The sequence below is a fragment of the Lampetra fluviatilis genome, unplaced genomic scaffold (genome assembly GCF_964198595.1).
Source record: "Lampetra fluviatilis unplaced genomic scaffold, kcLamFluv1.1 SCAFFOLD_472, whole genome shotgun sequence".
Lineage (NCBI taxonomy): Eukaryota > Metazoa > Chordata > Hyperoartia > Petromyzontiformes > Petromyzontidae > Lampetra > Lampetra fluviatilis.
The window spans coordinates 61,849-73,603 of NW_027621189.1; the positions used below are offsets into that span (position 1 = coordinate 61,849).

Below are 11,755 nucleotides of genomic sequence, written 5' to 3' on the forward strand. Positions count from 1 at the left end.
GTGTCCGCGTGCGTGCGTGCGTGTGTGCGTGCCTGTGCGTGCGTGTCCGTGCGTGCCCGTGTGTGTGTGTCTGTGTGCGTGTCCGTGCGTGTGTGTCTGTGTGTGTCTTTCTGTGTGTGTGTGTCTGTGTGTGTGTGTGTGTCTGTCTGTATGTGTCTGTGTGTGTGTCTGTGTGTGTCTCTCTGTCTGTGTGTGTGTGTCTGTGTGTGTGTCTGTGTGTGTGTCTGTGCGTGCGTGTGTGTGTGCGTGTGTGTGTGCGTGTGTGTGTGTGTGTGCGTGCGTGTGTGTGTCTGCGTGTGTGTGTCTGTGCGTGCGTGTGTGTGTCTGTGCGTGCGTGTGTGTGTCTGTGCGTGTGTGTGTGCGTGTGTGTGTCTGTCTGTATGTGTCTGTCTGTGTGTGTGTGTGTCTGTGTGTGTGTGTGTCTGTGTGTGTGTCTGTGTGTGCGTGTGTGTGTGTCTGTGTGTGTGTGTGTGCGTGCGTGTGTCTGTGTGTGTGTGTGTGCGTGCGTGTGTGTGTGTGTGTGTCTGTCTGTATGTGTCTGTGTGTGTGTGTGTGTCTGTGTGTGTGCGTGCGTGCGTGTGTGTGTGCGTGTGTGTGTGTGCAGGCTTTGGCTTCGTGACGTTCGAGAGTGAGGAGGTTGTGGAGAAAGTCTGCGACATTCACTTCCATGAGATCAACAACAAGATGGTACGCAACCGCAGACAAAGCTCCCCCAGGTAGCCTCCAGCAGGGCTGTAGGGGCAAGTGCTGTCAGTAGCACCACCTATGATGCAACCACAGACAAAGCTCCCCCAGGTAGCCTCCAGCAGGGCTCTAGGGGCAAGTGCTGTCAGTAGCACCACCTATGATACACACACAGACAAAGCTCCCCCAGGTAGCCTCTAGCAGGGCTCTAGGGGCAAGTGCTGTCAGTAGCAAGTAGCAGCACCTATGATGCACACACAGACAAAGCTCCCCCAGGTAGCCTCCAGCAGGGCTCTAGGGGCAAGTGCTGTCAGTAGCACCACCTATGATACACACACAGACAAAGCTCCCCCAGGTAGCCTCTAGCAGGGCTGTAGGGGCAAGTGCTGCTAGTAGCACCACCTATGATGCACACACAGACAAAGCTCCCCCAGGTAGCCTCCAGCAGGGCTGTAGGGGCAAGTGCTGTCAGTAGCAAGTAGCAGCACCTATGATACACACACAGACAAAGCCCCCCCAGGTAGCCTCCAGCAGGGCTGTAGGGGCAAGTGCTGTCAGTAGCACCACCTATGATACACACACACAGACAAAGCCCCCCCAGGTAGCCTCCAGCAGGGCTGTAGGGGCAAGTGCTGTTAGTAGCACCACCTATGATGCAACCACAGACAAAGCTCCCCCAGGTAGCCTCCAGCAGGGCTGTAGGGGCAAGTGCTGTCAGTAGCACCACCTATGATGCACACACAGACAAAGCTCCCCCAGGTAGCCTCCAGCAGGGCTGTAGGGGCAAGTGCTGCTAGTAGCACCACCTATGATGCACACACAGACAAAGCTCCCCCAGGTAGCCTCTAGCAGGGCTGTAGGGGCAAGTGCTGCTAGTAGCACCACCTATGATGCAACCACAGACAAAGCTCCCCCAGGTAGCCTCCAGCAGGGCTGTAGGGGCAAGTGCTGTTCGTAGCACCGCCTATGATGCACACACAGACAAAGCTCCCCAGGTAGCCTCTAGCAGGGCTGTAGGGGCAAGTGCTGCTAGTAGCACCACCTATGATGTACACACAGACAAAGCTCCCCCAGGTAGCCTCCAGCAGGACTGTAGGGGCAAGTGCTGTCAGTAGCACCACCTATGATGCACACACAGACAAAGCTCCCCCAGGTAGCCTCCAGCAGGGCTCTAGGGGCAAGTGCTGTCAGTAGCACCACCTATGATACACACACAGACAAAGCTCCCCCAGGTAGCCTCCAGCAGGGCTGTAGGGGCAAGTGCTGTCAGTAGCACCACCTATGATGCACACACAGACAAAGCTCCCCCAGGTAGCCTCCAGCAGGGCTGTAGGGGCAAGTGCTGTCAGTAGCACCACCTATGATACACACACACAGACAAAGCCCCCCCAGGTAGCCTCCAGCAGGGCTGTAGGGGCAAGTGCTGTCAGTAGCACCACCTATGATACACACACACAGACAAAGCTCCCCCAGGTAGCCTCCAGCAGGGCTGTAGGGGCAAGTGCTGTTAGTAGCAGCACCTATGATGTACACACAGACAAAGCTCCCCCAGGTAGCCTCCAGCAGGGCTCTAGGGGCAAGTGCTGTCAGTAGCACCACCTATGATACACACACAGACAAAGCTCCCCCAGGTAGCCTCCAGCAGGGCTGTAGGGGCAAGTGCTGTTAGTAGTAGCGACCGCACTAGAGTGTGTCTCACCCCTAGGTTGACTCAGCCCTCACTGCGTGTGTGTGAGTGTCTCACCCCTAGGTTGACTCAGCCCTCACTGTGTGTGTGTGTGTCAAGGTGTGTCTCACCCCTAGGTTGACTCAGCCCTCACTGTGTGTGTGCGTGTGTGTGTCTCACCCCTAGGTCGCCTCAGCCCTCACTGTGTGTGTGTGTCAAGGTGTGTGTGTGTCTCACCCCTAGGTCGCCTCAGCCCTCACTGTGTGTGTGTGTCAAGGTGTGTCTCACCCCTAGGTCGCCTCAGCCCTCACTGTGTGTGTGTGTCAAGGTGTGTCTCACCCCTAGGTCGCCTCAGCCCTCACTGTGTGTGTGTCTGTGTGTGTGTGTGTCTGTGTGTGTGTGTGTACCTGTGTGTGTGTGTGTACCTGTGTGTGTGTGTGTACCTGTGTGTGTGTGTGTACCTGTGTGTGTGTGTGTGTGTACCTGTGTGTGTGTGTGTGTACCTGTGTGTGTGTGTGTGTACCTGTGTGTGTGTGTGTGTGTACCTGTGTGTGTGTGTGTACCTGTGTGTGCGTGTGTGTGTGTCAAGGTGTGGGTGTGTCTCACCTCTAGGTCGCCTCAGCCCTCACTGTGTGTGTGTCTCACCCCTAGGTCGCCTCAGCCCTCACTGCGTGTGTGTCTCACCCCTAGGTCGTCTCAGCCCTCACTGCGTGTGTGTGTGTCTGTGTGTGTGTGTGTACCTGTGTGTGTGTGTGTCAAGGTGTGTCTCACCCCTAGGTTGACTCAGCCCTCACTGTGTGTGTGTACCTGTGTGTGTGTGTGTGTGTACCTGTGTGTGTGTCTGTGTGTGTGTCTGTGTGTGTGTGTGTCATGGTGTGTCTCACCCCTAGGTCGCCTCAGCCCTCACTGCGTGTGTGTGTGTCCAGGTTGAGTGTAAGAAGGCCCAGCCCAAGGAAGTGATGTTCCCTCCGGGGTCGATCCGTGGCCGTGCCCGCGCCATCCCCTAGGTCGACTCAGCCCTCACTGTGTGTGTGTGTGTGCGTGTCTGTGGGTGTGTGTCTGTGTGTGTGTGTGTCTGTGTGTGTGTACGTGTGTGTGTGTGTGTGTCAAGGTGTGTCTCACCCCTAGGTCGCCTCAGCCCTCACTGCGCGTGTGTGTGTGTACCTGTGTGTGTGTGTGTGTGTGTGCGTGTGTGTGCGTGTTTGCGTGTGTGTGTGTCTGTGTGTGTGTCTGTGTGTGTGTGTACCTGTGTGTGTACAGGTGTGTGTGTGTGTGTACGTGTGTGTGTGTGTATCTGTGTGTGTGTACCTGTGTGTGAGTGTGTACCTGTGTGTGCGTGTGTGTGTGTGTGCGTGTGTGTGTGTGTGTGTACCTCACTGTGTGTGTGTGTCAAGATGTGTCTCACCCCTAGGTTGCCTCAGCCCTCACTGCGTGTGTGTGTGTCCAGGTTGAGTGTAAGAAGGCCCAGCCCAAGGAAGTGATGTTCCCTCCGGGGTCGATCCGTGGCCGTGCACGGGCCATCCCCTAGGTCGCCTCAGCCCTCACTGTGTGTGTGTCTCACCCCTAGGTCGCCTCAGCCCTCACTGCGTGTGTGTGCGCGTGTGTCCAGGTTGAGTGTAAGAAGGCCCAGCCCAAGGAAGTGATGTTCCCTCCGGGGTCGATCCGTGGCCGTGCCCGCGCCATCCCCTACGCCATGGATGCCTTCATGCTGGGCATGGGCATGCTGGGTAATGGAGCGTGGGCGGGCTCGCACGGCATGCTGGGTAATTGGGCGTGGGCGGAGGGGCTCGCACTGCATGCAGGGTAACGGGGCTCGGGTGGGGGGGGGGGGGGCGGGGCTCGCACGGCATGCTGGGTAATGGGGATTGGGTGAGGGGCTCGCACGGCATGCTGGGTAATTGGGCGTAGGTTGGGGGGCTAGCACGGCATGCTGGGTAATTGCGCGTAGGTGGGGGGGCTAGCACGGCATGCTGGGTAATTGGGCGTAGGTGGGGGATCGCACGGCATGCTGGGTAATTGGGCGTAGGTTGGGGGCTAGCACGGCATGCTGGGTAACGGGCTGTGGGCGTGCTCGCACGGCATGCTGGGTAGTCTAAACTAGATCTCGCTACTGAACGTGAAAAAAAATGAAATTTGAAAGCGAAATGGGGACCAGTTTTAACACGTTGCAGGCTTTCGTTTCCAGCGTTATTCAAAATGTTATTTTATTATTTTATTTGACACCTACGTGACTTTAACGCAAGATCCAAAGAGCATTATTCGTAGTAATAGGTTTTTACCCTTTAAACTGGTACAAAAACTGACACCTTTATGCAACAAGGCATCATGTTTGCAATAACCACAACACAAGCAGTCAAAATGCAAACAAAAAGACGCAACTCTGATGATGATGATAATAATACATCAGCAGTCAAAATGCAAACAAAAAGAAGCAACTCTGATGATGATGATAATAATACATCAGCAGTCAAAATGCAAACAAAAAGAAACAACTCTGATGATGATAATAATATATCAGCAGTCAAAATGCAAACAAAAAGAAGCAACTCTGATGATGATAATAATATATCAGCAGTCAAAATGCAAACAAAAAGAAACAACTCTGATGATGATGATGATAATGTATGTGCACTGTCCTTAAAGTTGATTGGTCCACACCCGAGACAGCTTTCCTTAGAGCCCAGTCTCACTTGGTGTTGGACCAGATGACGCCAAAAGGCGCACAACTCAAAGACAGCGCGCCATCAGAGTATGAGAGCTCGGGGTTAAGCATTTACACCATTGGAACCTCATTTGCCAGTAAAAAACATGATAATTGTTTTTTTACCCTTCTATCTGGCAAAACTGACACCTTTTTTACAAGGAGTCATGTTTGCATTGACCACAATACCTGCAGCCATAATGCAAACAAAACACACAACTCTGATAATGTATGCACTGTCCTTGAAGTTGATTGGTCCACACCCGAGACAGCTTTTCTTAGAGCCTAGTCTCACTTGGTGTTGGACCAGATGACGCCAAAAGGCGTAAAACTCAAAGACAATGCACCATCAGAGTATGAGAGCTCGGGGTTAAGCATTTACACTACGAGACATCTCCTTTAGCAGTGGCAAAATCTAGTAGTAGGTTTTACCCTTTAAACTGGTACAAAAACTGACGCCTTTATACAACAAGGCATCGTGTTTGCAATAGCCACAACACAAGCAGTCAAAATGGTGATGGTGGTGGTGGTGGTGATGGTGGTTGTGGTGGTTGTTGTTGGTTGTGATGGTTGTGATGGTGATGGTGGTTGTGGTGGTGGTGGTGGTGGTGGTTGTGGTGGTGTTTGTGGTGATTATTGTTGGTGGTGGTTGTGGTGGCTGTGGTGGTGATGGTGATGGTTGTGGTGATGGTGGTGGTGGTGATTGTTGTTGTTGGTGGTTTCGCTGGTTGTTGTTGGTGGTGGTTGTGGTGGTGGAGGTGGTGTGATGGTTGTTGTTGTTGGTTGTGATGGTGGTGGTGTTGGTGGTATTGGTGGTGGTGGTTGTGGTGGTGGTGGTGGTTGTGGTGTTGGTGGTGGTTGTGATGGTGATGGTGGTGGTGATGGTGGTTGTGGTGGTTGTTGTTGGTTGTGATGGTTGTGATGGTGATGGTGGTTGTGGTGGTGGTGGTGGTGGTGCTGGTTGTTGTTGTTGGTTGTGATGGTGATGGTGGTTGTGGTGGTTGTGGTTGTTGTTGTTGGTTGTGATGGTGGTGATTGTGCTGGTTGTTGTTGTTGGTTGTGATGGTGATGGTGGTTGTGGTGGTGGTTGTGCTGGTTGTTGTTGTTGGTTGTGATGGTGATTGTAGTGGTTGTGGTGGTGGTGATGGTTGTTGTTGGTTGTGATGGTGATGGTGGTCGTGGTTGTGGTGGTGGTGGTGATGGTTGTTGTTGTTGGTTGTGATGGTGGTTGTGGTGGTGGTTGTGGTGTTGGTTGTGATGGTAATGGTGGTGGTTGTGGTTGTGGTGGTGTTGGTTGTGATGGTGGTGGTTGTGATGGTGGTTGTGGTGGTGGTGGTTGTGGTTGTGATGGTGATGGTGGTTGTGATGGTGGTGGTGGTGATGGTGGTTGTGGTGATGGTGGTAATGGTGGTGGTTGTGATGGTGGTGGTGGTGGTGGTGGTTGTGGTTGTGATGGTGATGGTGGTTGTGATGGTGGTGGTGGTGATGGTTGTTGTTGGTTGTGATGGTGATGGTGGTTGTGGTGGTGGTGGTGGTTGTGGTGGTGGTGGTGGTGATGGTTGTTGTTGGTTGTGATGGTGATGGTGATGGTGGTGGTGGTGGTGGTTGTGGTGGTGGTGATGGTTGTTGTTGTTGGTTGTGATGGTGATGGTGGTTGTGGTGGTGGTTGTGGTGGTGGTGGTGGTGATGGTTGTTGTTGTTGGTTGTGATGGTGATGGTGGTTGTGGTGGTGGTGGTGGTGGTGGTTGTGGTTGTGGTGGTGGTGCAGGCTACCCGAGCTTTGCAGCTGCGTACACCGGCCGGGGCTATCCCAGCCTCCCTCCTGCTTACGGATATCACTTCCCCGGTACTCACCACCACTCACCACCACTCACCACCACTCACCACCACTCACCACTACTCACCACTACACTCACCACCACTCACCACCACTCACCACCACTCACCACCACTCACCACCACTCACCACCACTCACCACTACTCACCACTACACTCACCACCACTCACCACCACTCACCACTACTCACCACCACTCACCACCACTCACCACCACTCACCACCACTCACCACTACTCACCACCACTCAGCACCACTCACCACCACTCACCACCACTCACCACCACTCACCACTACTCACCACCGCTCCCACCACTCACCACCACTCACCACCACTCACCACCACTCACCACCACTCACCACCACTCACCACTACTCACCACCACTCACCACCACTCACCACCACTCACCACCACTCACCACCACTCACCACCACTCACCACCACTCACCACTACTCACCACCACTCACCACCACTCACCACTACTCACCACTACTCACCACCACTCACCACCACTCACCACCACTCACCACCACTCACCACCACTCACCACCACTCACCACCACTCACCACTACTCACCACCACTCACCACCACTCACCACTACTCACCACCACTCACCACCACTCACCACCACTCACCACCACTCACCACCACTCACCACCACTCACCACCACTCACCACCACTCACCACCACTCACCACCACTCACCACCACTCACCACCACTCACCACCACTCACCACCACTCACCACTACTCACCACCACTCACCACCACTCACCACCACTCACCACCACTCACCACCACTCACCACCACTCACCACTACTCACCACCACTCACCACTACTCACCACTACACTCACCACTACACTCACCACTACACTCACCACTACTCACCACCACTCACCACTACACTCACCACTACACTCACCACTACACTCACCACTACACTCACCACTACACTCACCACTACACTCACCACTACACTCACCACTACACTCACCACCACTCACCACCACTCACCACTACTCACCACCACACTCACCACTACACTCACCACTACACTCACCACCACTCACCACCACTCACCACTACTCACCACCACTCACCACCACTCACCACTACACTCACCACTACTCACCACTACTCACCACTACTCACCACTACACTCACCACTACTCACCACTACACTCACCACCACTCACCACTACACTCACCACTACTCACCACTACTCACCACTACTCACCACTACACTCACCACTACTCACCACTACACTCACCACTACACTCAACACTCACCACTACACTCACCACTACACTCACCACTACACTCACCACTACACTCACCACTACTCGCCACTACACTCACCACTACACTCACCACTACACTCACCACCACTCACCACTACTCACCACTACTCACCACTACACTCACCACCACTCACCACTACTCACCACTACACTCACCACTACTCACCACTACACTCACCACTACACTCACCACTACTCACCACTACACTCACCACTACACTCACCACTACACTCACCACTACACTCACCACTACTCACCACTACACTCACCACTACACTCACCACTACACTCACCACTACACTCACCACTACACTCACCACTACACTCACCACTACTCACCACTACACTCACCACAACACTCACCACTACACTCACCACTACACTCACCACTACTCACCACTACACTCACCACTACACTCACCACTACACTCACCACTACACTCACCACTACACTCACCAACACTCACCACTACTCACCACTACTCACCACTACACTCACCACTACTCACCACTACACTCACCACTACACTCACCAACACTCACCACTACTCACCACCACTCACCACCACTCACCACTACTCACCACTACTCACCACTACACTCACCACTACTCACCTCTACACTCACCACTACACTCACCACCACTCACCACTACACTCACCACCACTCACCACTACACTCACCACCACTCACCACTACTCACCACTACACTCACCACTACACTCACCACTACTCACCACTACTCACCACTACACTCACCACTACACTCACCACTACTCACCACTACACACCACTACACTCACCACTACACTCACCACTACACTCACCACCACTCACCACTACACTCACCACTACTCACCACTACACTCACCACTACACTCACCACTACACTCACCACTACACTCACCACTACACTCACCACTACACTCACCACTACACTCACCACTACACTCACCACTACTCACCACTACACTCACCACTACTCACCACTACACTCACCACTACACTCACCACTACTCACCACTACACTCACCACTACACTCACCACTACACTCACCACTACTCACCACTACACTCACCACTACACTCACCACTACACTCACCACTACACTCACCACTACACTCACCACTACACTCACCACTACACTCACCACAACACTCACCACTACTCACCACTACACTCACCACTACACTCACCACTACACTCACCACTACTCACCACTACTCACCACTACTCACCACTACACTCACCACTACACTCACCACTACTCACCACTACACTCACCACTACACTCACCACTACACTCACCACTACACTCACCACTACTCACCACTACACTCACCACTACTCACCACTACACTCACCACTACACTCACCACTACACTCACCACTACTCACCACTACACTCACCACTACACTCACCACTACACTCACCACTACTCACCACTACTCACCACCACTCACCACTACTCACCACTACACTCACCATTACTCACCACTACTCACCCCACCACTCATCCCACCACTCACCCCACCACTCACCCCACCGCTCACCCCACCACTCACCCGACCACTCACCACTCACCCACCACTCACCCCACCACTCACTTCACCACTCACCCCACCACTCACCCACCACTCACCCCACCACTCATCCCACCACTCACCACTCACCCCACCACTCACCCCACCACTCACCCCACCACTCACCACTCACCCCACCACTCACCACTCACCCCACCACTCACCCCAACACTCACCCCACCACTCACCACTCACCCCACCACTCACCCCACCACTCACCACTCACCCCACCACTCACCCCACCACTCACCCACCACTCACCCCACCACTCATCCCACCACTCACCCCACCACTCATCCCACCACTCACCCCACCACTCACCCCACCACTCACCACTCACCCCACCACTCACCCCACCACTCACCCACCACTCACCCCACCACTCATCCCACCACTCACCCCACCACTCACCCACCACTCACCCCACCACTCATCCCACCACTCATCCCACCACTCACCCCACCACTCACCCCACCACTCACCCCACCACTCACCCCACCACTCACCCACCGCTCACCCATCACTCACCCCACCACTCACCCACCACTCACCCCTCACCCACCACTCACCCACCACTCACCCACCACTCACCCCACCACTCACCCCACCACTCACCCACCACTCACCCCTCACCCACCACTCACCCACCACTCACCCACCACTCACCCACCACTCACCCCACCACTCACCCCACCACTCACCACTCACCCACCACTCACCCCACCACTCACCCACCACTCACCCCTCACCCACCACTCACCCACCACTCACCCACCACTCACCACTCACCCACCACTCACCCACCACTCACCCCACCACTCACCCACCACTCACCCCACCACTCACCCACCACTCACCACTCACCCACCACTCACTCACCACTCACCCACCACTCACCCACCACTCACCCCACCACTCACCCCTCACCCACCACTCACCCACCACTCACCCACCACTCACCACTCACCCACCACTCACCCACCACTCACCCCACCACTCACCCACCACTCACCCCACCACTCACCCACCACTCACCACTCACCCACCACTCACTCACCACTCACCCACCACTCACTCACCACTCACCCACCACTCACCCCACCACTCACCCACCACTCACCCCTCACCCACCACTCACCCACCACTCACCCACCACTCACCACTCACCCACCACTCACCCACCACTCACCCCACCACTCATCCCACCACTCTTTCTTTACCCAGGATTCCCTGCGGCTGCAGCATATGGTCAGGTGACGGCGGCCATGACAGCGCGCGGAGCGGCGGGTAAACAGCTCCTCACCCTGACGCTCACCACTCCTCACCACTCCTCACCCTGACGCTCACCACTCCTCACCACTCCTCACCACTCCTCACCCTGACGCTCACCACTCCTCACCACTCCTCACCACTACACTCACTACTACACTCACTACTACACTCACCACACTACCACTACACTCACCACTCCTCACCACTACACTCACTACTACACTCACTACTACACTCACCACACTACCACTACACTCACCACCACTCACCACTCCTCACCACTCCTCACCACTACACTCACCACTCCTCACCACTCCTCACCACTACACTCACTACTACACTCACTACTACACTCACCACTCCTCACCCTGACGCTCACCACTCCTCACCACTCCTCACCACTCCTCACCACTCCTCACCCTGACGCTCACCACTCCTCACCCTGACGCTCACCACTCCTCACCACTCCTCACCACTTCTCACCACTCCTCACCACTCCTCACCCTGACGCTCACCACTCCTCACCCTGACGCTCACCACTCCTCACCACTCCTCACCACTCCTCACCACTTCTCACCACTCCTCACCACTCCTCACCCTGACGCTCACCACTCCTCACCCTGACGCTCACCACTCCTCACCACTCCTCACCACTCCTCACCACTACACTCACTACTACACTCACCACTACACTCACT

General features: G+C 54.9%; 1 protein-coding gene across 1 annotated transcript in view; it reads left to right on the plus strand.

Moving 5' to 3' along the window:
* LOC144954913 (RNA-binding protein Musashi homolog 2-like) overlaps window positions 1-11,125 on the plus strand; it is a 65,790-nt gene extending 54,665 nt beyond the window's left edge. The window contains exons 6-9 of the mRNA XM_078885289.1: window positions 605-687; window positions 3,960-4,113; window positions 6,820-6,897; window positions 11,010-11,125. Coding sequence (XP_078741415.1) covers window positions 605-687; window positions 3,960-4,113; window positions 6,820-6,897; window positions 11,010-11,125 — 431 coding nt within the window. The remainder of the gene's footprint in view (window positions 1-604; window positions 688-3,959; window positions 4,114-6,819; window positions 6,898-11,009) is intronic.
* The last annotated feature ends 630 nt before the right edge of the window (window positions 11,126-11,755 follow it).